At 42.3% G+C, this 27,799-nt stretch overlaps 1 protein-coding gene across 1 annotated transcript in view; it reads left to right on the plus strand.

The window, feature by feature from the left end:
* Window positions 1-27,799, plus strand: part of ADGRE3 (adhesion G protein-coupled receptor E3) — a 62,416-nt gene that overhangs the window by 9,535 nt on the left and 25,082 nt on the right. The window contains exons 3-7 of the mRNA XM_018051172.1: window positions 1,384-1,506; window positions 5,732-5,887; window positions 11,685-11,722; window positions 21,696-21,873; window positions 25,846-25,962. Coding sequence (XP_017906661.1) covers window positions 1,384-1,506; window positions 5,732-5,887; window positions 11,685-11,722; window positions 21,696-21,873; window positions 25,846-25,962 — 612 coding nt within the window. The remainder of the gene's footprint in view (window positions 1-1,383; window positions 1,507-5,731; window positions 5,888-11,684; window positions 11,723-21,695; window positions 21,874-25,845; window positions 25,963-27,799) is intronic.

Below are 27,799 nucleotides of genomic sequence, written 5' to 3' on the forward strand. Positions count from 1 at the left end.
ACTAGACTCTGAGTCACCAAGTCTAGGGTGGGGCCTGAGATTCTGCATTTCTAGCCAAAAGCCAGAAGGTGCATTCTGAGTAAAGGCTCTGCATGTCGTCCTCCGTCATTTCCCAGCCTCCATTCCCCATGAACCCTGGCAAGCTCCCAGATTTCTCCACTAGACTAAAGCTTGAGATACTTTCTCAGCTCCATTATTCCCATTCATTTTCTAAGATCTTTTTATTTTTAAAAAATAATTATTGTATTCATTTTTGGCTGTGCTGGGTCTTTGTTGCTGCACACGCTTTTCTCTAGTTACGGCCAGTGGGGACTACTGTCTAGTTGTAGGTACGCGGGCTTCTCGTTGCAGTGGCTTCTCTTGTTGCAGAGCATGGGCTCTAAGTCCTTCAGTAGTTGTGGCTCACAGGCTCTAGGGCCCAGCCTCAGTAGTTGTGTCACAGGGCTTAGTTGCTCCTCAGCATATGGGATCTGCCCAGACCAGGGATTGAACCCATATCTCCTGCATTGACAGGTGGATTCTTTACCAATGAGCCACTAGGAAAGCCCCCTCCACTCATTTTCAATGGGCCACAAATAAGATCCTTAGCAATCTCCATCTAAATGAAGTTATACATAGGGTTACAAATATAACATGCACACTTATCAGAATACACCTTCTGTGGTTCCCTACAAATTCAAATTTTTGTAATCACAGCTGACATTGGTCATGTGCCAGGCACTGCCCAAAACATTTTGTATGGATTAATCCATTTATTCCTCACAATAACCCATTTTACAGATGAAACTGAGGCACAGAGAGGTTAGGACACTTGTGCAAAGACACACAGGTAGGAAGAGGTGGAGCCAGAATCAAATCCATTGTCCAAGCTCTTAACCAGCTCATCCCCCTTTTCTATATTCTGCAATGATCTTGAGAATAGCATAGTTATATTGCACTGAAACGTTTGTGTCAAAAATTAACTGGTTTAATGCCAACCCCAGTCCTTTATCATGCACAAGAATCACATGTGCATAGCTTGGGTTTGATGTCTTTCATTCTTTAATGTACTAGCATTTCACAAAAGGAAAAGGGTGCAGCTTCCTCACACTTGAGAGGCCCTGGCTCAAAGACAAACCCAAATAATAACAGGAGAGTTTTTGACTCAAATGTAGTTCACTTGCTCAGTCGTGTCTAACTCTTTTGCAACCCCATGGACTGTAGCACTCCAGGCCTCCCTGTCCATCACCAACTTCCAGAGCTTGCTCAAACTCATGTCCATCAAGTTGGTGATGCCATCCAACCATCTCATCCTCTGTTTTCTCCTCCTCCTCCTGCCTTCAATCTTTCCCAGCATCAGGTTTGACTCAAATGGTATCTGACCTAACTCTCTTCTCCTTGCAGGGACCTGTACCCATTGCCCCCAAAATGCTTTCTGTGTCAATGCTACTCACTGTACCTGCAACCATGGATACAATTCTGAATCCAGGGAGAAATACTTCACCTACCGCTTCGAGACATGTGAAGGTAAAGGGGTAATTTTCTTTGCTTTGCTTTTTTTTTTTTTTTTTTTTGGCTGTGCTGGGCCTTAGTTGCAACAGGCAGAACTTTTTAGTTGCAGAATGTAAACTCTTAGTTCCCTGACCAGGGGTCGAACCCAGGCCTCCTGCATTGGGAGCTCAGAGTCTTAGTCACTGGACTACCAGGGAATCCCAGGGGTAATTTTCAAATCACTCACAGGTGGATGTGGAAGGAAGGCAGCATAAAGGCTGTGAGGAAGTAACCATAATATGCAATGCTGAAAACTCTGCCAACTCAACCTTCACCAACAAAAATGCTTTCATGGTGTCAGAAAAGTGGTCTTTTCCAGAACTTGCATGTGTCCAACTCTTTGTGACCCCAAGGACTATAGCCTGCCAGGCTCCTCTGTCCATGGGATTTTCCAGCAAGAATACTGGAGTGAGTTGCCATTTCTTCCTCCAGGGAACATTCTTAACCCAGGGATCAAACCTGAATCTCCTGTAGCTCCTGCATTGCAGGCAGATTCTTTACCGCTGAGCCACCAGAAAAGCCCCCTTCCACAATTTAACTAGGTCTCACTTTTTTCCTCCATATTGTGGAGATAATAATGCTGACCTCATGAGGGTGGAAGGGGAATTGAACAAGGTACCTAATGTGACCATACTTCATGAATTACAAAGCACAGTGCAATTTTTTGTGCAATTTTTAAAACATTTTCTTGGCTGCACAGCACAGCATGTGGGATATTAGTTTCCCAACCAGAGATCAAACCTGCACCCAGCTTTTTTACCACTGAGCCATCAGGAAAGCCCTTGTTTTCTATTTTATTGATTTCAGCTCTAATATCTCCCTGATTTCTTTTTTCCAAGTTCTTAAAATAAATACCTAGGTGCTTTACTTTTCATCTTTCTTCAAAATAAAGATATTTAAGGCCATAACTTTTCCTGTGGTACAGGTTCAGATATATTCTACAGGAAGAAATATTATTTTTATTAGCCTGTGAATGGTTTGTAATTTCCTTTTGATGTTTTGTCACTCCAAGAATTATATGGGAGGTGCTTTCTAATTTCTAAATAGTTAAGACTCTTTGTACATGTTTTAATTATATATTCTTAATTTTAAAATTTTTATTTTTATTGACTTACAATGTTGTGTCACAAAAAGATACAATGTTGTGTTACTTTCTGTTGTACAGCGAAGTGAATGAGTCTCGCATATACATATAGCCACTCTTTTTGGATTCTTTTCCCATATTGGTCATTACAGAGTACTGAGTAGAGGTCCCTGTGCTACACAGCAGGTTTTTATTAGTTATCTGCTTTATATCTAGTAATGCCTGGAGAATCCCAGGGACGGCGGAGCCTCATGGGCTGCCGTCTATGGGGTCGCACAGAGTCGGACACGACTGAAGCGACTTAGCAGCAGCAGCAACAGCAGCAATGCGTACATATCAATCCCAGTCTCCCAGTTTACCCCTCCTCTCCCTTCCTCTGGTAACCATAAGCTTGTTTTCTACGTTCATGACTCTACTTCTGTTTTGTAGATAAGAATACATTTTTTTTAGATTTTAAATACCTTTTTTTAGATACCACATATAAGCAATATCATATGGTACTTGTCTTCCTGTGTCTGATTTACTTCAACTCAGTGTGACAATCTCTAGGTCCATCCATGTTTCTGTAAGTGGCATTATTTTGTTCTTTTTTATGACTAATATTCCATGGTATGTATGTACCACATTTTTTTATCCCTTCCTCTGTGTTTCCATGTCCTCCCAAGAGGCCCCATGTCCAAATACAGCCACAACTGGAGTTAGGGCTTCAACATATGAACTGGCCAGGGCAGCTTGGTGGGTGGTGCAAACATAGTCAGTATCCCATTTAATGTCCTTGGCATTTTCCATTCCTTTGTACACGAAGTCTGAAGCTTTCTCTGGCTCCTGGAGACCACTCAGTCCACACTCAGGACAAAAAGAAGTAATGGGGAGTTTATACCACCTGTAAACATTCCTCCACCAATAAGTGATAAGATTTAGTGGATAAATACCCCTGTTCCCTCACCTCTCAGTGTCACTTGAAGTGCCTGCTCTACACTGCCTCCCAGAGGTTCCCAGAGGAATTGACCCTCAGTTGTCCACAGTAGAAATTTGCTAGATAATCAGTTCAGTTCAGTCACTCAGTCGTGTCCAACTCTTTGTGACCCCATGAATCGCAGCATGCCAGGCCTCCCTGTCCATCACCAACTCCCGGAGTTCACTCAGACTCACGTCCATCGAGTCAGTGATGCCATCCAGCCATCTCATCCTCTGTCATCCCCATCTCCTCTTGCCCCCAGTCCCTCCCAGCATCAAAGTCTTTTCCAATGAGTCAACTCTTCACATGAGGTGGCCAAAGTACTGGAGTTTCAGCTTCAGCATCATTCTCTCCAAAGAAATCCCAGGGCTGATCTCCTTCAGAATGGATTGGTTGGATCTCCTTGCAGTCCAAGGGACTCTCAAGAGTCTTCTCCAACACCACAGTTCAAAATCATCAATTCTTCGGTGCTCAGCTTTCTTCACAGTCCAACTCTCACATCCATACATGACCACTGGAAAAACCATAGCCTGACTAGATGGACTTTTGTTGGTAAAGTAATGTCTCTGCTTTTCAATATGCTATCTAGGTTGGTCATAACTTTTCTTCTAAGAAGTAAGCATCTTTTAATTTCATGGCTGCAGTCAGCATCTGCAGTGATTTTGGGGCCCAGAAAAATAAAGTCAGCCACTGTTTCCACTGTTCCCCATCTATTTCCCATGAAGTGATGGGACTAGATGCCATGATCTTCGTTTTCTGAATGTTGAGCTTTAGGCCAACTTTTTCACTCTCCACTTTCACTTTCATCAAGAGGCTTTTTAGTTCCTCTTCACTTTCTGCCATAAGGGTGGTGTCATCTGCATATCTGAAGTTATTGATATTTCTCCCGGCAATCTTGATTCCAGCTTGTGCTTCTTCCAGCCCAGCGTTTCTCATGATGTACTCTGCATAGAAGTTAAATAAGCAGGGTGACAATACTTGACGTACTCCTTTTCCTATTTGGAACCAGTCTGTTGTTCCATGTCCAGTTCTAACTGTTGCTTCCTGACCTGCATACAGGTTTCTCAATAGGCAGGTCAGGTGGTCTGGTATTCCCATCTCTTTCAGAATTTTCCACAGTTCATTGTGATCCACACAAAGGCTTTGGCATAGTCAATAAAGCAGAAATAGATGTTTTTCTGGAACTCTCTTGCTTTTTTGATAATCCAGCAGATGTTGGCAATTTGATCTCTGGTTCCTCTGCCTTTTCTAAAACCAGCTTGAACATCAGGAAGTTCACAGTTCACATATTGCTGAAGCCTGGCTTGGAGAATTTTGAGCATTACTTTACTAGCATGTGAGATGAGTGCAATTGTGTGGTAGTTTGAGCATTCTTTGGCATTGCCTTTCTTTGGAATTGGAAAGAAAATTTACCTTTTCCAGTCCTGTGGCCACTGCTGAGTTTTCCAAACTTGCTAGCGTATTGAGTGCAGCATTTTCACAGCATCATCTTTCAGGATTTGAAATAGCTCCACTGGAATTCCATCACCTCCACTAGCTTTGTTCGTAGTGATGCTTTTTAAGGCCCACTTGACTTCACATTCCAGGATGTCTGGCTCTAGGTGAGTGATCACACCATCATGATTATCTTGGTCGTGAAGATCTTTTTTGTACAGTTCTGCTTCTGTTAGATCCATACCATTTCTGTCTTTATTGAGCCCATGAAATGAAATGTTCCTTTGGTGTCTCTAATTTTCTTGAAGAGATCTCTAGTCTTTCCCATTGTGTTGTTTTCCTCTATTTCTTTGCATTGACCATTGAGGAAGGCTTTCTTATCTCTTCTTGCTATCCTTTGGAACTCTGCATTCAGATACTAGATAATACCCCCTTTATTTTCTGCCTTCCCCTCTCTGTTTCATTTCACCATTTCCCTTCCAGTGATTTCTAGGATTATTTCCTAAATAAAATACTTGCACTAGAATCCTTGTCTCAAAGCCCACTTCTTGGAGAACCCAACTAAAGTGAGCAAAGAAAGGAAAGAACAAAGACAACCATTACCTTAACCAAGTTGCTTTGAAAACCCAGGATAGACTGATGGAAAGGATACAGTTTCTGACACATATTAGATGCTCAATAAATCTTTGTCAAACAAATGACCAATTTTCTCCTATGTGTTCCAGATATTGATGAATGTAAACCACCCATTAGCATATATTGTGGAGTGAATGCTGAGTGTCAGAACACCATTGGAAGTTTCTACTGTCACTGTATTGCTGGATATAAACTCCTCTCTGGGAAAGCACAATTCAGCAATTCCAATGAGAACACTTGTCAAAGTAAGAAAATTTTTTGTTTTCTTATCTCCCCTCCTAATTTTTAAGTGAGTCTAACACCAGCATGTGTGTGCTCAGTCATTTCCAATTTTTTGTGACCCCCATGGATTATAGCCCACCAGGCTCCTCTGTTCATGGAATTTTCCAGGCGAGAATACTAGAGTGAGTTGCCATTTCCTCCTCCAGAGGATCTTCCCAACCAAAAGATCGAACCTGGGTCTGTTGCAGCCGGAATTTTTTTACCACTGTAACATCTGGGAAGTCAGAAAATATATATTTGTGGTGGGGCCAGTGAATATCTATTCTCTGGAAGGAAATGGATGATGTAAAGAGGAGGTAAAAAGAAAAGAAGGAAATTTAGATAAATGATAGGGTTAAGAATGCAAGTGAACTTTGGAGGTGATATCACAGGTCACAGGATGATGGTTGAGACAGGATTCTTTGAATTGCAAAGTAGAGAAACCCACTCAGGTTAACTTAAGGGAAAATATGAGTTTATGATAAGATTCAGGGGATTTCCTGGTAGCTCAGTGGTAAAGAATCCATCTGCCAATGCAAGAGACATGGGTTCAATCCTTGGGTCAGGAAGATCATCTGGAGGAGGAAATGGCAACCCATTCCAGTATTCTTGCCTGGAGAATTCCATGGACAGAGGAGCATGGCAGACTACAGTCCATGGGAGTCACAAAAAGTTCGACATGACAGACCACTGAGCACACACACACGCATGTGATGAGATGCATGGATGTGTCTTGGGTAAGAATACAGCTGGGTACTGGAATGAACTGAAGTTGGGGACCCAACACTGTCACAGCACCCCAGTCTCTCATACTCTGAATCCGCTTCTTCTCTTCCCCTTGCAAACTGGTTTCTCTGCTTCCTAGGCCACAGGATAGGAAATGTGGCCACCAACAGCTCCAAACCTTACCATTGCTACTGATCCAACCACCAAAAGAATGGTAACTGATTCTCTCTCTTGAATATAATTGCATATTCTTTGGATATGTAAAAATTGACCCAGTTTGAATCATATGCCCACTCTTGGATCTGTGATCTTGGATAAGCATGGTAACTGTGATAGAAATCATATAGATAGAGAAAGTCTAAACATAAGAAATACAGAACAAAAAAAAAAGAAAGAAAGAAAGACAGGACTTGGCAGACTATCCATGAGGTTCAGTTCCGTTCAGTCACTTAGTCGTGTCCGACTCTTTGCGACCCCATGAATCGCAGCACGCCAGGCTTCCCTGTCCATCACCAACTCCCAGAATTCACCCAAACTCACATCCATCGAGTCAGTGATGCCATCCAGCCATCTCATCCTCTGTCGTCCCCTTCTCCTCCTGACCCCAATCCTTCCCAGGATCAGAGTCTTTTCCAATGAGTCAACTCTTCGCATGAGGTGGCCAAAGTACTGGAGTTTCAGCTTTAGCATCATTCCTTCCAAAGAAATCCCAGGGTTGATCTTCAGAATGGACTGGTTGAATCTCATTGCAGTCCAAGGAACTCTCAAGAGTCTTCTCCAACACTACAGTTCAAAAACATCAATTCTTTGGCGCTCAGCCTTCTTCACAGTCCAACTCTCACATCCATACATGACCACTGGAAAAACCATAGCCTTGACTAGATGGACCTTAGTCGGCAAAGTAATATCTCTGCTTTTGAATATACTATCTAGGTTGGTCATAACTTTTCTTCTAAGAAGTAAGTGTCTTTTAATTTCATGGCTGCAATCACCATCTGCAGTGATTTTGGAGCCCAAAAATATAAAGTCAGCCACTGTTTCCACTGTTCCCCATCTATTTCCCATGAAGTGATGGGACCAGATGCCATGATCTTCGTTTTCTGAATATTCAGCTTTAGGCCAACTTTTTCACTCTCCACTTCCACTTTCATCAAGAGGCTTTTTAGTTCCTCTTCACCCTCTGCCATAAGGGTGGTGTCATCTGCATATCTGAGGTTATTGATATTTCTCCCGGCAATCTTGATTCCAGCTTGTGTTTCTTCCAGTCCAGCGTTTCTCATGATGTACTCTGCATAGAAGTTAAATAAGCAGGGTGACAATATACAGCCTTGACGTACTCCTTTTCCTATTTGGAACCAGTCTGTTGTTCGATGTCCAGTTCTAACTGTTGCTTCCTGACCTGCATACAGGTTTCTCAATAGGCAGGTCAGGTGGTCTGGTATTCCCATCTCTTTCAGAATTTTCCACAGTTTATTGTGATCCACACAGTCAAAGGCTTTGGCATAGTCAATAAAGCAGAAATAGATGTTTTTCTGGAACTCTCTTGCTTTTTTGATAATCCAGCAGATGTTGGCAATTTGATCTCTGGTTCCTCTGCCTTTTCTAAAACCAGCTTGAACATCAGGAAATTCATGGTTCACATATTGCTAAAGCCTGGCTTGGAGAATTTTGAGCATTACTTTACTAGCATGTGAGATGAGTGCAATTGTGTGGTAGTTTGAGCATTCTTTTGCATTGCCTTTCTTTGGGATTGGAATGAAAACTGACCTTTTCGAGTCCTGTGGCCACTGCTGAGTTTTCCCAATTTGCTGGTATATTGAGTGCAGCACTTTCACAGAATTATCTTTTAGGATTTGAAATTACTCAACTGGAATTCCATCACCTCCACTAGCTTTGTTCGTAGCGATGCTTTCCAAGGCCCACTTGACTGGCTACAACTGAAGTCATAATAGAGTCTCTAAATCTGAATGCTAGGAAACTGATTCATGGAGAAACAGTAATGCTGATTGACATGTATATACATACATATACATATACACACACACACACACACACACACACACTCTTACCTGAGTGCTCCGGCGTGTCTGACTCTTTGCAATCCCATAGACTGTAGCCCACCATGCTCCTCTGTACATGGAATTTTCTAGCCAATAATACTGGAGTGGGTTGCCATTTCCTACTCCAGGGGATCTTTCTGACCCAAGGATCTAACCCACCTCTCTTGTGCTTCCTGCATTGCAGGCAGATTCTTTACCACTGAGCCACCAAGCAATAATATTGATAGACAATATGTATTTCAATTGTACGATGTGCCAGAACAGAAGAACCTGACGGGCTACAGTCCATGGGGTCACAAAGGGTCAGACACAACTGAGCACAAACACACACATACCAGGTACTGCACTAAGTACTTTACATTCTTTGTTCCATTTACAATAATTGCATGAGGTAAGCACTGTTATTACAGATAAAGAAACCGAAGCACCCAAGATTTAAGTAACTTGTGCTCCTGCCCATCCAGCATTAAAGCCATGAAGTTGGCGACTCCACAGTAGAAAGAGCTTAGAGGAAGACTAACAAGGGTCATTGTATCCCACTCACCCCGCCAAGATCCCCTAAGGGCCTTGGGGTCATGAGCAGCATAAGCTTCAGCTTTGATATCAGGAAATCTCATATCAGAATTATCAGGCCATCTTTATAGCAATAGGATTCATACCAGGTCAGTTCTGAGAATCCTTCCATTGGGAGGGTCCAGGACCCCACGATCCTTCCACAAAACTGAGTCTCAGAACAAAGAGCAACAATTATGCCAAAGGGAAGCGAGCCACAACTACTGAAGCCCACCCACCCTAGAGCCTGTGCTCCGCAACAGGAGAAGCACCACGAGAAGCCTGTGCACTGCTGTAACTAGAGCAAGCCCCTGTGCAACAATAAAGACCCAGCGCAGACAAACACTAATACATAAATAATTTTTTTAAAAGGGAAGCAGGACTATTCAGGGACCGAAGACCCAAACTCCCTTTAAAAAGATTAAAACAGGATTCCAAGATCAAACTGGAAAAGAACAGTGGTACAAAGGCCCCCACAGGTACAAAGATGCCTTTTTCAGAGACCTGCATTGAATTGCAGAGGCTTGGCTATTTCACATCAGGGTTCTTAGGTAGCAAAGGGGCCACAGGCAGTCTTCATCAAGGGTGCCTGTGAATGACTGAGCTTGCTTACACCTCCTTCTGATTTTTGCATGTGCACATGTGAAGCGGTACGAGATTTGCTTCCCCCGTGCCTCAGCAGTAAAACTCCACCTGCAATGAAAGAAACGCAAATTTGATCCCTGGGTCGGGAAGATCCCCTGGAGAAGGAAAAGGCAATGCACTCCATATTCTTGCCTGGAGAATTCCATGGACAGAGGAACCTGGCAGACTCTAGTCCATGGGGCCGCAAATAGTTGGACACAACTTAGCAACTAAAAAACAACCACCACAATGAGCTTTGCACTTAGACAAGTATGAATTTAAATCTGGGCTCTACTGCTTACCCTCGCATGACTACAGACAATTCCTTAACAACCTGTGCCTATTTCCTCATCTGCTTAAATAGCAGAACCTGACTCATGAAATTATTTCAAGGATTAAATGAAATGATGCATGTGAGGAGGCATTCAGCAAGTGGTAGCTGTGATTTTTGTGCATGGTGCATTTTTCTGCCAGATGCAGCCACATCTTCAAGAGACAATAGAGCAGAATGGTTAAGAATACTTTCCAGGTGGACTTCCGTGGTATTCCAGTGGTTAAGAACCTTCCTGCCAATGAAGGGGACATGGGTTCAATCCCGGGTTGGGGAACTAAGATCCCACATGCAACAACCACAAGTTCTCATGCTGCAACTAAAAAGATCCCACATGCTGCAAGGAATTTCGAAGATCTTGCATGCCGCAACTAAGACCTCAGTTCAGTTCAGTTCAGTTCAGTTCATTTCAGTCGCTCAGTCATGTCCGACTCTTTGCAACCCCATTAACTGCAGCATGCCAGGCCTCCCCGTCCATCACTAACTCCCGGAGTTCACTCACATTCACAACCACAGAGTCAGTGATGCCATCCAGCCATCTCATCCTCTGTTGTCCCCTTCTCCTCCTGCCCCCAATCCCTCCCAGCATCAGAGTCTTTTCCAATGAGTCAACTCTTCGCATGAGGTGGCCAAAGTACTGGAGTTTCAGCTTTAGCATCATTCCTTCCAAAGAACACCCAGGAGTGATCTCCTTTAGAATGGACTGGTTGGATCTCCTTGCAGTCCAAGGGACTCTCAAGAGTCTTCTCCAACACCACAGTTCAAAAGCATCAGTTCTTCGTCGCTCAGCCTTCTTCACAGTCCAACTCTCACATCCATACATGACCACAGGAAAAACCATAGCCTTGACTAGACGGACCTTTGTTGGCAAAGTAATGTCTCTGCTTTTCAATATGCTATCTAGGTTAGTGCAGCCAAATAAATAAATAAATACTTATTTTTAAAAACAGCTGATGGTTATAAACTGACATTCCTGTCTCAGTTATAATTCCCAGGTAGACTGAATTTTAAAACGTAAAGCATCTAGTCTTCTGTTTGCTCAGCCATTTCAGTTACAATGGTCAGCCAGAGCCAGATCTAAATGAAAGAGCTTGGGGCTTACAATTTTCTTCTTCCTCTATGCCATGGTATCTATATCACAGCAATGTTGACACTTGGGGTCCCAAAATTATTCGTGGTCCTCTGCGTTAAAAGGTATTGAGCAGCATCCACCCACTAGATGCCAGTAACATCCCTACTCAGGGTCCTCCAAAAATGTCTCTAGCCAATGTCACCAGGAGGCAAAATCACCCTAAGTTGATAAACACTGCTGTCCATGACAACAAGGAATTTGGACTCTGATCCCCCTAAAGAGCAAATAAACTCATCAGAGAACATGAAGTGTATGATTTCAGACCTCCTAGATGCAAAGTTACCCACCTTACCTGCCGACTTCTCTACACTTTGATTCTTGGTTCCAATAGTAACTTCTCTTGATGTCTTTTTCAGAAATCACTCCCTCAAAGACAACCAACAGCACAAAAGAGGTGAGTGGAAGCTGAGTCCTGGAACCTGTGTAACAAATATTTACAAATCTCAAAGTTAGCAAATAGAGGTGAATACTATGTATGTGATATATGTCATATATCATATGCATGATAATATAAAATACATGATATAATTATAACAAATATTGTAATATATGCTAATTATAATATGTTTCTTAAAATATTATATTTTGATATAATATGTATGTATAACTGTGATATATACATATATATATCATTATCTTTATCACTATTATCTCACTATAGAGATAGATGATAGATCAATACAGTGTGTAGGTATATATGGGTGTGTGTGTATGAGTGTGGGTGTGCGTGTGGGTGTGTGTGTGTGTACTACCCCCTGAAGAGAGGATCTATCCCAGATCAAGAAAGAGACTAAGTAAGACTGTATTAAGATTTTCTGAGCTGTTGCAACAAAGAGACCCAAATATCCAATGGCTTTAAAAACATGGATCTTTATTACTTTCTGAGTTATTAGTCCAGAGGTGAACAGTCCAGGCTGGTGAAGGAATTCTGCTCTATGAGGTCATTCAGGTACCCACATTCTTTCCATACTGCTGCTCCACCATCCCCTGGCATCTTGTCCTCAACTGCATAGTCAAAGCTGGGTTGCTGCAATGTTGCACTCATACTGGTGGGTAGAAGGGAGGGGAAATCCAAGGCAAGCTGTCTGTTGTACAAGATGAAAGAGGAGAGTGAAGAGAGGGCCTCTCTCCTCATCTACTCACTAAAGTGCTAATAAGGTCAGGAGAACTTCTTTGGAGACACGTCTTAAGGTGACAATCCAGAAGTTGCATATATCACAGTGAAACCTAGCTGCAAAGGAAGCTGGGACAATACTATCTATGATTGGGTGGCACAACCCAGATAAAATTTGAGAAATTTATCCTATTATTAAAAATAGGAGGATAGAACTTCCCTGGTAGTCCAGTGGTTAAGAGTCCACCTGCCAATGTAGGAAACATGGGTTCTATCCCTGGTCTGGGACGATTCCACATGCTGTGGGACAACTAAGCTTGCATGCCTTAGAGCCCCTTCTCTGCAGCAAGAGAAGTGACCCCAATGAGAAGCCCACACACTGAAACTAGAGTGTAGCCCCCCACTTGCTACAAATAGAGAAAGCCCAGGTCAGCAATGAAGACCTAGTACAGCAAACACACACACACACACACACACACACACACACACACACACAGGAAGGGGAAATGGATACTGTAGGATAATTAAGAGAGACCAAGAAAATGATTATAGGTAGTAATCATTAGTGTCTGTAAATTGACTCTGAACTTTAGCAAAGAGAATGATACATGTCTCTGAGCATCTATTATCTAACAGAATGAGCTCATTCCTCCCTCTCACCACTCCCCAACTTCACCCTTCTCTACTCCCAAGGAACTCTTCACGCCTTGCCCTCCCAAGCTCCAGGTCTCAGATACACACCATTCTCTCTACCTGAAACTCCTTTTTCCAGTTCCTCACCTGGCTGCTTCCTTCCACTCTTCTTTACTCAAGACCCAATTCACCTCCTTCTGGATGGCCTCCATCACTCCCTCCATCTGAGTTAATATCCCCCCAGTGTGTTCTTATTTATTTATTTATTTGGCTGCACTGGCAGGAAATGGCAACCCACTCCAGTATTCTTGCCTGGAAAATTCCACGGACAGAGGAGGCCAATGGGCCACAGTTCATGGGGTCACAAAGAGTCAGACACAACTGAGCAGCTGAGCACACACACACTGGGTCTTAGTTGCGGCCACTGGGATCTTTAGTGGTGGTGTGTGAAGTCTTAGTTGAGAGAACTCTTGGTTGCAGCGTGTGCGATCTAGTTCCCTAATCAAGGATCAAACCCAGGCCCCCTGCACTGGGTGAGCAGTCTTAGCCACTAGACTACCAGGGAAGTCCCCACCAGACTATGCTCTTACGGTAGGGATTGCAAATCCTAATAGTGACTTGGGCAAGATGATGACCTCACAGCATTAGGGTTCTCCAGAGAAACAGAACCAATAAGAGATAAGCTATAAAGAGAGCTATTATAAGGAACTGGCTGACAGGTCCCAAAATCTGCAGTCAACAAGCTGGAGACCCAGAAGAATTGATGATGTAGTTCCAGTTTGAATCCAGAGATCTGAGACCAACTCAGGAAGAGCTGATGTTTCAGTGTGAGTTTGAAGGAAAACAACAATGTCCCAAAATTGAGTCGTTTGTAGAGATGTAGATGGGCTTAAAGAGTCTGTCACACAGAGTGAAGTAAGTCAGGAAGACCAAAACAAATATTCATGTATTATATGTGGAATCTTAAAAAAAAAAAAATGGTACTGATGAATCTATTTGCAGGGCAGGAATAGAGACACAAATGTAGAGAACCAGCATTCGGACATAGTGGAGTAAGGGGTGGGTGGGATGAATTGGGAGATTAGGTTTGGCATAAATACACTGCCGTGTGTGAAATAGAGAGCTAGTGGGAAGTTGCTATAAAGCACAGGGAGCTCAGCTTGGTGCTCTGAGATAACCTACAGGGGGGTGGGTGGGTGGAGGGAGGTTCAAGAGGAAAAGGATGGAGGATGTATGTTAGAAATAGCTGATTCACTTCATTGTACAGCAGCAACTAACAACATTGTAAAGCAATCACACGCCAATAAAGTTTAAAAACAATGTCCAATTAAATAAATAATTTTTTAAAAAAATAAAGCTAAAAAGCAATGTCCCAGCTCAAGGCTGGCACAGGCAGTCAGACAGGAGGAAATTCCCTCTTACTCAGACTTCTTGTTCTAATCAGACCCCCAGACTGACTGGATGAGCCCCAACCACATCAGGAAGGGCAATCAGCTTTACTTCCTCCATCCATGCAGATGTTAATTTCATGTCAGACCCAGAATGATGGTTGGCCAGACATCGAGGTAATCCATGAGTCAGTCTAGCTGACACATAAAATTAATCATCACACTTTTTGAGAAGAATTTACTCATCTTTAAGATGAGGGTGGTGATGGCGCCCTTGGATAATGATGAGCAGGTTAAATGAGATAATACATGTATAGTATTCAGCACAGTGCTGGGTCCAGAGTACACATTCCATCCATGTTATCTATTGTTATCTCCTCCAGACCGATGACATTTAAGTGGTGCGCTGTCACTCACTCACTAGACTAGTGAGCTTCTTGAGGAGGGGAATCAGACCAAGCCAGCCTTGGGAGTTCAACATCTGTTCACTGCAGTAATGAACAAATAATCGTGTTATCAAAGGGAACATTTCATTATAAAAGTCACTGTCAGGTTTCTCAAAAAATTAAACATAAAATTATCAGGTGACTACAATTATCTGAGCTTCCCTGGTGGCTCAGATGGTAAAGTGTCTGTCTGCAATGCAGGAGACCCAGATTCGATCCCTGGGTCAGGAAGATCCTCTGGAGAAGGAAACGGCAGCCCACTCCAGTAGTCTTGCCGGGAAAATCCCACGGACGGAGGAGCCTGGTGGGCTACAGTCCATGGGGTCGCATAGAGTCGGACACGACTGGGCGACTTCACTTTCTTTCACTTTCTACAATTCTACTTCTATGAATATACCCAAGAGAATTGAAAGCTGGGACCCAAACATATACCTGGACAAAAGTAGAATTCAAAAAGATGCATGCATCCCCATATTCACAGCAGAACTGTTCACAATAGCCAAGACATCGTAACAACCTAAATGTCCATCAACAGATGAATAGATAAAGCAGATGTGGTACATGCATATGATGGAATATTACTAAGTCACTTTAGTCGTGTCCGACTCTGTGTGACTCAGTGGATTGTAGCCCGCCAGGCTCCTCTGTGCATGGGATTCTCCAGGCAAGAATACTGGAGTGGGTTGCCATGCCCTTCCTCCAGGGGATCTTCACAACTCAGGGACTGAACCCACGTCTTTTATGTCTCCTGCATTAGTAAGCAGGTTCTTTACCACTAGCACCACCTGGGAAGCCCAGTGGGATATTATTCAGGCATAAAAAAGGTTGAACTAATGTCATTTGCAGCAACATGGAGGAACCTCGAGATTATCATACTAAGTGAAGTAAGTCAGAAAGTGAAAGACAAATACCATATGATGTTGTGTATGTGAAATCTAAAATGTGACACAAATGACCTTACTTACAAAAGAGAAACAGGCTCACAGACACAGAGAACAGACTTGTACTGCCAAGGAGGGAGGGGGTCAGAGAGGATTGGATTGGGAGTTTGGGATTAGCAGATGTGAACTATTATATATATAATAGATAAACAACAAGGTCCTACTTATAGCTCAGGGAGTGACATTCAATGTCTTGTGGTTAAACCATGATGAAAAAAATATGAAAACGTGTATATAAAACTGAAGCACTTTGCTGTACAGCAGAAACTAATACAACACTGTAAATCAACTCTACTTCAATAAAATAATTTAAAAAAAAAAGAGGGAGAGCAGGGACCCAAATATGTACTTGCACAACTATGCTGTTGGCAGTCCTATTCACAATAGCCAAAAGACAGAAACAGCCCAAATGTCCACAAATTGATGACAGGATGAGTGAACTGTGGTATACCTATACAGTGGAATATTATTCAGCCATAAAAAATGAAGTTCTGATTCCCAGTACAATATGGATGAACCTCAAAAACATTATGCTCTGTGAAAGAAGTCAGACACAAAAGATTACACAGTATATGATTCCACTTACATAAAACGTGCAGAATAGACAAATCCAGGGAAACAGAAGGCAGATTTGTACTTTCCAGAGGCTGGGAGAGGGGAGAATGGGAAGCAATTGTTTAATGGGTTTCATTTGGAAATGATGGAAATGTTTTAGAACTACATAGAGGTGATGGTTATACAACATCATGGACATTCTAAATTATTACTGACTTGTTATTGCCAAATTCAGACTTAAATTGAAGACAGTAGGGAAAACCACTAGACCATTCAGGTATGACCTAAATCAAATTCCTTATGATTATACAGTGGAAGTGAGAAATAGATTTAAGGGACTAGATCTGAAAGATAGAGAGCCTGATGAACTATGGACAGAAGTTCGTGACATTGTACAGGAGACAGGGATCAAGACCATCCCCATGGAAAAGAAATGCAAAAAAGGAAAATGGCTGTCTGGGGAGGCCTTACAAATAGCTGTGAAAAGAAAAGAACTGAAAAGCCAAGGAGAAAAGGAAAGATATAAGCATCTGAATGCAGAGTTCCGAAGACTAGCAAGGAGAGATAAGAAAGCCTTCCTCAATGATCAATGCAAAGAAATAGAGGAAAACAATAGAATGGGAAAGACTAGAAATCTCTTCAAGAAAATTAGAGATACCAAGGGAACATTTCATGCAAAGTTGGGCACAATAAAGGACAGAAGTGGTAGGGACCTAACAGAAGCAGAAGATACTAAGAAGAGGTGGCAAGAATACACAGAGGAACTATACAAAAAAGATCTTCATGACCCAGATAATCACGATGGTGTGATCACTCACCTAGAGCCAGACATCCTGGAATGTGAACTCAAGTGGGCCTTAGAAAGCATCACTATGAACAAAGCTAGTGGAGGTGATGGAATTCAAGTGGAGCTATTTCAAATTCTGAAAGATGATGCTGTGAAAGTGCTGCACTCAATATGCCAGCAAATTTGGAAAACTCAGCAGTGGAAAAAGTCAGTTTTCATTACAATCCCAAAGAAAGGCAATGCAAAAGAATGCTCAAACTACCGCACAATTGCACTCATCTCACACGCTAGTAAAGGAATGCTCAAAATTCTCCAGGCCAGGCTTCAGCAATACATGAACCGTGAACTTCCTGATGTTCAAGCTGGTTTTAGAAAAGGCAGAGGAACCAGAGATTAAATTGCCAACATCTGCTGGATCATGGAAAAAGCAAGAGAGCTCCAGAAAAACATCTATTTCTGCTTTATTGACTATGCCAAAGCATTTGACTGTGTGGATCACAATGAACTGTGGAAAATTCTGAAAGAGATGGGAATACCAGACCACCTGACCTGCCTCTTGAGAAACCTGTATGCAGGTCAGGAAGCAACAGTTAGAACTGGACATCGAACAACAGACTGGTTCCAAATAGGAAAAGGAGTATGTCAGGGCTGTATATTGTCACCCTACTTATTTAACTTCTATGCAGAGTACATCATGAGAAACGCTGGGCTGGAAGAAGCACAAGCTGGAATCAAGATTGCCGGGAGAAATATCAATAAGCTCAGATATGCAGATGACACCAGCTTTATGGCAGAAAGTGGAGAGGAACTAAAAAGTCTCTTGATGAAAGTGAAAGAGGAGAGTAAAAAAGTTGGCTTAAAGCTCAACATTCAGAAAACAAAGATCATGGGATCTGGTCCCATCACTTCATGGGAAATAGATGGGGAAACAGTGGAAACAGTGTCAGGCTTTATTTTTTGGGGCTCCAAAATCACTGCAGATGGTGATTGCAGCCATGAAATTAAAATATGCTTACTTCTTGGAAGACAAGTTAGATAGCAACCTAGATAGCAACCAAGACCAACCTAGACAGCATATTGAAAAGCAGAGACATTACTTTGCCAACAAAGGTCCGTCTAGTCAAGGCTATGGTTTTTCCAGTAATCATATACAGATGTGAGAGTTGGACTGTGAAGAAGGCTGAGCGCCAAAGAATTGATGCTTTTGAACTGTAGTGTTGGAGAAGACTCTAGAGAGTCCCTTGGACTGCAAGGAGATCCAACCAGTCCATTCTAAAGGAGATCAGTCCTTGGTGTTCTTTGGAAGGACTGATGCTGAAGCTGAAACTCCAGTACTTTGGCCACCTCATGTGAAGAGTTGACTCTTTGGAAAAGACTCTGATGCTGGGAAGGATTGAGGGCAGGAGAAGGGGACGACAGAGGATGAGATGGCTGGATGGCATCACCGACTTGATGGACGTGAGTTTGGGTGAACTCTGGGAGTTGGTGATGGACAGGGAGGCCTGATGTGCTGCAGTTAATGGGGTCACAAAGAGTCGGACACGACTGAGCAACTGAACTGAACTAATACTTTAAAAGGGTGAGGAACTTCCCTGGTGGTCCAGTGGTTAGGACTCCATGCTTCCAACTGCAGGGGATGTGGCTTTGATGCCTGGTTGGAGAACTAAGATTCCACATGTTATGCGGCAAAAAAAAAAAAAGAACCTACTTTAAAAAGGATGTATTTTATGTTACGTGAATTTCACTTCGAAAAAACAAAATGCTTTGCCAAAAAAAGACAGGTACAAAGTCATCATGTTAGATCAGACACTAAAACAGCAATTCTGATGACCCAATACTTTGGCACCTACTCTGTACAAATGAGTTTAAACCAAGAAGACTTCTGCTGCCATTTAGAAGAGAGAGAGGCATTTTACATCAGGTGTGGCTGAGGAGGGGGGCTGCCCTTTCACTAGAAAACTCAGCTCAGAATTTCCACCAACACTGGTTAGACTGAAAGAGTAGACCATAAGAAAGGCTTATTTGAACCTGATTCTGAAAGTCCCTGCAACCCTTACATATTACTCTGCTTATAACTCTTTGGCATGATAGTTTCCTATTAAAAATATCCATTTAACCCATGAACACTTACTGAGCCCCTGCTATTCACCAAAGGGGCTTCCCAGGTGGCACAGTGGTAAAGAATCTGCCTGCAGTGCAGGAGAGACAGGAGATGCTGGTTCAATCCCTGGGTCAGGAAAATCCCCTGGAGGAGGGCATGGCAACCCACTGTAATATTCTTGCCTGGAGAATCCCACGGACAGAGGAGCCTGGTGGGCTATAGTCCATAGGGTCGCAAAGAGTCAGAAACGACTGAAGCCACATAGCACTATTCATCAAGGACTGTTCTAGGTGCGAGGAAATAGCCATGAAGACAAAATTCCATTGGGATATGGGACTTACTGTCCAGTACTTTGTGTGCTGTGTTCAGTCATTCAGCCGTGTCTGACTCTTTGCAACCCCATGGACTGTAGCCTGCCAGGCTCCTCTGTCCATGGGGATTCTCCAGGCAAGAATACTGGAGTGGGTTGCCGTTCCCTCCTCCAGGGGATCTTCCCAACCCAGGGATCGAACCCAGGTCTCCCACATTACAGGCAGATTGTTTACCGGCTGAACCACTAGGGAAGCCTATGAATACAGGAGAGGGTAGTCAATCTTCTCAAGGGGCTCTTCCCCACCCAGGAATCAAATCGGGGTCTCCCGCATTGCAGGCAGATTCTTTACCACCTGAGCTACCAGGAAAGCCCCCTAGTACCTTAACATCCCACAAATCCTTTAGAAGCTTGTTACAGAGCAGGTTTGGATTCAGAATATGTGGACTGGGACCTAAGAGTCTGAATTCCTAATAAGCTCCCATCTGATGCTGATACTGCTTGTCTGAGGACTATACTTTGAGTAAAAGCATGTAGAGATCAACATAAAAATAATTTTTCAAATCACATATGCTACAATTTCTATTGAAGTACAGTTTTTTTTTTAATTAGAGTGTAATTGCTTTACTACGTTGTGTTAGCTTCTGCTGTCCAACAGCGTGAATCAGCTATGAGCATACGTATACCTCCCCACTCTTGAGCTTCCCTCATTCCGCCCCCATCCAACCCCTCTAGGTCATCAGAGGGCACCAAGCTGAGCTCCCTGTGCTACACAGCAGCTTCCCACTAGCCATCTATTTCACACAGGGTAGTGTACATATGTCAGTGATACTCTCTCAATTTGACGTATTATTGTTCTACTGTTTCAGGTGTACAGCAAAGTGATTCAGTTACGCATAAGCTTTTTCAGATTTTTTTCCATTATAAATTATTACAAGATATGGGAATAGACATTCCTGCGCTATACCATAGGTCTCTGTTGTTTATCTATTTTATATATAGTAATGTGTATCTGTTAATCCCAAATTCCTAATTAATCCCTCCCTGCCCTTTCTCTCTATGGTAACCATGAATTTGTTTTCTATAACAACAGTTTTAAAATTTCACCTTGACCCTTCAGTCTTCTTCAGCCACTGGCCCATCTTTTTTGCTATTCTTCATAGAACCACTATATTGTATGGTTGAAACTAATATAATATTGTAAATCAACTATATTTCAGTCAATCAGTAAGATAAATAGATAGATTAAATGAGTTTAATATAGCTTTTAAAAAACAATACATTTCTAGATACAAAAAGGCCAGTTAGAGTTCCTTCTGAGCTATGATACTACTAAATGATTTCTCAACTTTGGCCCTATTGACATTTGAGACTGGGTCGTTCTTTGCTGTAGGGTTGTCACATCCATTATAGGATGCTGAGTAACATCTCTGGCCTAATTATCAGTAGAAATAGCACTCCGCAGTGGTGACAATCCAAACGTCTTCCCATCTGGGGAATGAAAATTGCCCCCAGTTGAGAACCACTGGTCTATTTCTAAAAATTTTATCACTTCCCTGTTGGTAAAAGATGCTCTTAATAACTAACACTTATATGATGTTTGAGCTTCCCTGGTGGCTCAGTTGTAAAGAATCTGCCTGCAATGCAAGAGACCCAGGTCCAATCCCTGGGTCAGGAAGATCCCCTGGAGAGGAAATGGCAACCCACTCCAGTATTCTTGCTTGGAGAATCCCATGGACAGAGGATCCTTATGCGCTACAGTTCATGGGTCACAAAGAGTCAGACACAAATGAGCGACTAACACTTCTACGGTGTTTACCAGGCTAACACTGTCCTAAAAATAAAGTCTCTTCATTAATTTAATCTTCCCCCAAACTTTATGGGGTCTTAGTACCATCCTCATCCTAAATGGAGAACCTGAAGCACAGAGTGACTGAGTGACTTTCCCAAGGTTGCACAGCCAGTGAGAGGTGGAGTCAGTATGTGAACCAGTCGTCTGACCCCACCGCCTTCTTTCTTGGGTTTTCTTCTGACCCTTGGGATGTGGGACCTATCGTTTGGATTGTTTTTTTAATTCTTTCTCTCTTCAAAGATGCAACAGATTATTGAGAATATCGAGTCTCTTCTCACCAATAAGACTGCATTGGAAGATAAGAGAAACACCACATCCACGGTCACAGCCATTCTCCAGAGAGTGGAATTAAAAGTTCTAGAAACTGCCTTGAAAACACCAGACCAGGAAATCCAGAAAGTCCAAAAGAGCACTGTGGGTAAGAAGACAGTAAGACCTGAGACACACGGTGGGTGGTTACTAACTGGGGTCCACATTAAGCAATGAGAGAAGTAAATGAAGACTGTGTTTGTCCATTTATACGGCTTCCCAGATGGCGCTAGTGGTAAAGAACCAGCCTGCCAACGCAGGAGACATAGAGACATGGGTTCAATCCCTGAGTCGAGAAGATCCCCTGGAGGGGCGTATGGCAACCCACTCCAATATTCTTGCGTAGAGAAACCCCATGGGTAGAGGAGCCTGGGGGGCTACAGCCCTTAGGGTCACCAAGAGTCGGACATAACCAAAATGACTGAACACACACGAACACATCCATTTATATAAAATTCTAGAAAATGCAAACTAATCTCCAGTGACACAGAGGGTAGAGCCAGTGAAGGGATGGAAAAGGGATGTGAGAAAATCTGGATAAATTGTTGGTGGTGACAGAAATGTTGTCTACCTTGACTGTGATGGTGGTTTGACAGAGGTACACACTCGATGAAACCCATCCAATTGTACACGTTAATATGTGAGATTTGCTGTACATCAGTTACCCCTGCATAGAGCTGCTTTTAAAAATTGCCAGTGGGGGAATTCCCTGGCGGTCCAGTGGTTAGGACTTGGCACTTTCACTGCTGAGGTCTGAGCAGGTCCAGGAACTAATATTCCACAGGCCTCCTGGTGTGACCAAAAAAAATTTTTAATAAAAATAATGTTTTGTTGTTGTTCAGTCACTCAGTCATGTCCCACTCTTTGCAACCCCATGGACACCAGCATGTCAGGCTTCCCTGTCCTTCACCGTCTCCCAGAGCTTGCTCAAACTCATATCCATTGAGTCGGTAATGAAATCCGTTGAACCATCTCATCCTCTGTCGACCCCTTCTCCTGCCTTCAAATCTTTCCCAGCCTCTGGGTCTTTTCTTATGAGTCAGCTCTTTGAATCAGGTGACCAATATATTTGAGCTTCAGCTTTAGCATCAGTCCTTCCAATGAATATTCAGGATTGATTTCCTTTAGGACTGACTGGTTTGATCTCCTTGCAGTCTAAGGGACTCTTGAGAGTCTTCTCCAGCACCACAGTCCAAAAGCATCAATTCTTTGGCAATCAACTTTCTTTAAGGTCCACGCTCACATCTATACATGACTACTAGAAAAGCCGCAGCTTTGACTAGGTGGACCTTTGTTGGTAAAATAATGTCTCTGCTTTTTAATATGCTGTCTGGATTTGTCATAGCTTTTTTTCCAAGGAGCAAGTGTCTTCTAATTTCATGGCTGCAGTCACCATCTGCAGTGATTTTGGAGCCCAAGAAAATTAAGTCTGTCACTGTTTCTATTATTTCCCCATCTATTTGCCATGAAGGGATGGAACTGGCATGCTGCAATCCATGGGGTCGCAAAGAGTCAGACACAATTGAGCAACTGAACTGAACTGAACTGAACTGAACTGATGGGACCGGATGCCATGATCTTTGTTTTTTGAATGCTGAGTTTTAAGCCAGTGTTTTCACTCTCCTCTTTCACTTTCATCAAGAGGCTTTTTAGTTCCTCTTCACTTTCTGCCATAAGGGTGGTGTCATCTGCATATCTGAAGTTATTGATATTTCTCCCAGCAATCATGATTCCAGTCTGTGCTTCTTCCAGCCCAGCATTTCTCATGAGGTACTCTGCATATAAGTTAAATAAGCAGGGTGACAATATACAGCCTTGACGTACTCCTTTCCCGATTTGGAACCAGTCAGTTTTTCCATGTCCAGTTCTAACCGTTGCTTCTTGACCTGCATACAGGTTTCTCAGGGGACAGGTCAGGTGGTCTGATATTCCCATACCTGTCTTACATATTCATTATATATCCATGTGCTGCAGATATGTCAGTTAGCTTGACTGCAGTAATCATTTAACTATATATATATGTGTGTGTGTGTGTGTCAGACACAACTGAGCGACTGAGCACACACACATGCACACATGTGTCAAGTCTTCATATTGTACACCTTAAATATATTTAACTTTTGTTTTTGAAAATAAAAAATAAAATACCATAGCAAAGCCAAGTATTAAATTTTTAATTAGGAAAAAACACATACACAAAACTAAACTGAGACCAGCCAAATCTGCCCACAATTCAGTGCTCCAATCCAATACCCATGCAGGCACATGTCTGATGAAGAGACACATATTTGTTATGTATGTTAAACTTACATTGCTTGCCAAACTTGCTTTCTCACTCATTACGTGACTAACATCTTTCCATGTACGTCATATATACCATTAGCTATGTTATTGTCTTCAATGGTTTATATAGTTGCATTTACATATAATTTATTTACATAATAATTTATTTCCCTATTCTGAGAAATGTGGGTAGTTACAAAACAACCCCGTGACAAAGACCATTAAAGGTTCATCTGTATCTATTCATTAAATGTTTTCTTAGGATAAATTCATAGAAGAGGAATTGTTAGATCAAAAGGAAGAAAGCATTCTATGAACTTTTGATACATATCACTATATTGGCCTCCAGAAATGCTGTTTACTGTGCTTTTTATTAACATTCAGCTCAGAGCTGCTAATGTGTTTGTGTATGCCTAACTAGTCATTTCGTTTTACCAACTTTCATGATAAAATACTTCATAAAAATAATCAATTTTTATAGTTTTTAATAAGATAAAATCCAGTGCCTAAACTTCTCAGGAAACCGGAATCTGGACACTTTTATTTAAAGTTAAACCACATTCCAAGTAATTCTTATATTTTCTGATTTGGCCAATTCCTAATTGATTTTTTGGTTTAGTTTTGTTTTTGGCCAAGCCAGGAGTCGTGTGGGATGTTAGTTCCCTGACCAGGGGTCAAACCTGCAGCCCCTGCATCGGAAGGGCACAGTCTTAACCACTGGACTACCGGGGAAGTCCCCTTCATTGTTTAATCAGTGATATAAAGTACCCTTTCCTCAGCGAGCTTTCATCACCTCGCCTATAAAACGAGATAGTAATGCTGCACTCAGCACACTTAGAACCAAGGCTGGTCATTGCCGTAACTTCCTGCTCTCTATAATTGCTTCCTTTAACTTTTTTAACACACTCAAAAGGAGACATAATAAGACCACTGCACACCTCATCTACCTTCAGTAATTTCCAACTCACGACCAGTCTCATATCTTCTGATTTTTAAGATAAATATTTTCATGAACTTATTGTTTGTTATTCTGTGACTTCATTTTTATTGGAAGCATGGTTCCCCATTATAAAGAGAAACCATAAGTTATTTAACCAATTTCTTCTGAAACTTTAGGTCATTTCTCATTTTCACCTTTATCATCTTTACTGCCATGGACTTTCTCGTAGCTAATTCTGCCCTCTTAGTCATTATTGTTTTTCAAGAACAAATTCCTAGAAACAGAATCATTGCTTCAAAGACAATGTGCTAAGGAATGTTAGTTAAGAATATGGTTTCAGGGGACATTCTTGATAGTCCAGTGGTTAAGACTTCACCTTCCAATGCAGGGGGTGTGCGTTCAATCCCTGGTCAGGAGACTAATATACCACATGACTCTCAGCCAAAAAAAACAAAAACATAAAAAACAGAATCAATATTGTAATCAATATTCAATAAAGAATTTTAAAATGGTCCACAGTAAAAAAGAAGTCTTTAAAAAAAAGAACACAGGACTCAGTCAGTTCCTACTCTTCGCCACCCCCATGGAGCCTGCCAGGCTCCTCTGTCATGAGATATTTTCTCAGCAAGTATACAGGAGTTAGAGTCCTACTTAAATCCTGAATTTCAGTTTGCTCTTCTGAAAGGTCCTTCATTGTGTTACATGAGGCTGCTATAAGATGGCAATGTATCAATGTAAGGCTCTTAGCCCAGTGCCTGGCACATTCTAGACACTCAGTAAGGTTAAGCTATTCGTGTAACTATGCACATTTTTAAAGCTTATAATAATGGTAAGCTTGCCCTTTGTTTTTCTTACCAGCTGTTGAAACTCGAGTTGTTACAGACAACTGCTCCGAGGGAGTCACCTTCAGCTTGAATGCCCAAGTGAACTCCATGAAAATCCATTGCAATGATGTCATCCAGGGAAACATACAAGGTACGTGGGGTGGCTGCTTTCAGAATCCCTAAGACATGCAGAGCAGCATCACTGTGTAAGTAGTGAGGAAAATGTCCCCAGTAGGCTCCTCTCTAATGGGTCTGTTACCCCGATGTTACTGAACCCAAGTCCGGCTACTCTCTGCTCAAAAGTCATTAAAGAGGCTAGGTTAGTGGAAAGGAAAGTTTGCTTTATTTTGGATGCTAGTGACCAGGGAGAAGGGTCACTAGCATCCAAACCTGTCCAAAGGCCAACAGCCCCCACCCCAACAACCAGGGGACTAGAGCTTTTATAGACAGAGAGAGGGGGTTACGTGCAGAAACAGCAGAGTAGCTCAGATAGTCATCTCGAAATTGGTCACTGGTGGTCAGTTCTAAGCACAGTTAGTCTTGGTTCCAGGGTTGGTTTGTCCCCATTTCCTGGAGGCCAGTTCTTGGAAATGCGACAGTTTATGTCGTGGCTACAGTCTGGTAATCATGTAGTTAATTTCTCCACATGGTGGAGGTCTCTACCTATAAGACAGCTCAAAGAATATGGCTCAGAATATTACCTATAGCCCTTGAGAAGGAACTAAAAGTCCTTGACTTTTCTTACTGACTAAACTATTATCATTTGATCTCCTTTAACTATTTTCTTTTGTTTCTTTATGTTCTCACTTCTCTGATTAAATTAACTTTTGGCTAGTTTATCCACAGACAAAAGGTGGGCTGAGGGCTTGGAGAACAAGGACTATAGGATAGGGTTCTGCTCCGTTTCACTAAGACTGTGCCATTTGAGTCTTTCCTTAAAAAAAATTTTTTTTAATTACAAAAAAGACATCTTCCTACCTAAAATGGAGGGTTTTTGTTCTTCAGCATGAAAGAGAGACTTCTTTGTAATTTAGGGGCTTTTCCATCTGGTTCTCAGTTTGGGTTCCTTAGAAGCAGTGCATGGATAAGTGTAAGGGGAACAAGTGTGATGGTTTTATATGGGAGATGATCTCAGAAAGAATCAGTAAGTGTATTAATCAGGATTCTCCAGAGAAACAGAACTAATAGGCTGTATATATGTAGAGAAAGAGAAACAGAGATAGAGAGACATGGGCAGGGACAGAGAGAGATTTAAGAATTTAACTCATGCGATTGTGGAGGGCAACAAATCTAAAATCTAGCCAGCAGGCTGAAAGACCCAGGAAAAAGCTGTTGCTGCCTGAGTCCTAAGGCAGTCTCTTCCTAGGGGGAGGTCAGTTTTTTTCTTAACACCTTCCACTGATTGGATGAGGCCCACCAACATTAGGAACTGCAATCTGCTTTATTCAAAATCTACTGATTGAAGTGTTAATCTCATCTAAAAATACCCTCACAGCAATATCTAGACTGGTCTTTGACCAAATATCTGGGTCCTAAGGCCTATCCAAGTTGACACACAAAATTAATCATCCCAACAGGGAAAACAGGAAGTGAGACAAGGAAGAGAGGGCAGCCCATACAGGGATTATTACATTAGCGAGCAGGTTACTGCTGGTGGTGACTGGGGTTCAATCCCACTGAGTTACCCAATTCAAAGAGAGGTAGCTAGAGGACTTCCCTGGCGGTCCAGTGGTTAAGATTCTGTGCTTCCAGGGCAGGGGGCAGGGGTTCAGTCCCTAGTCAGGGAACTAAGATCCCACATGCCACTCAACATGGTAAAAAAAAAAATTTTTTTTAATAATAAAGGGGACTTCCCTTGTGGCCCAGTGGCTAAGACTCTGCACTCCTAATGCAGGGGATCTGGGTTCGATACCTAGTCAGGGAACTAGATCTCACATGCTGCAGTGAAAATCCCAAATTCCAAAACTAAAATAATAATAACAGTTAGG

The sequence above is a fragment of the Capra hircus genome, chromosome 7, assembly GCF_001704415.2.
Source record: "Capra hircus breed San Clemente chromosome 7, ASM170441v1, whole genome shotgun sequence".
Classification (NCBI taxonomy): Eukaryota; Metazoa; Chordata; class Mammalia; order Artiodactyla; family Bovidae; genus Capra; species Capra hircus.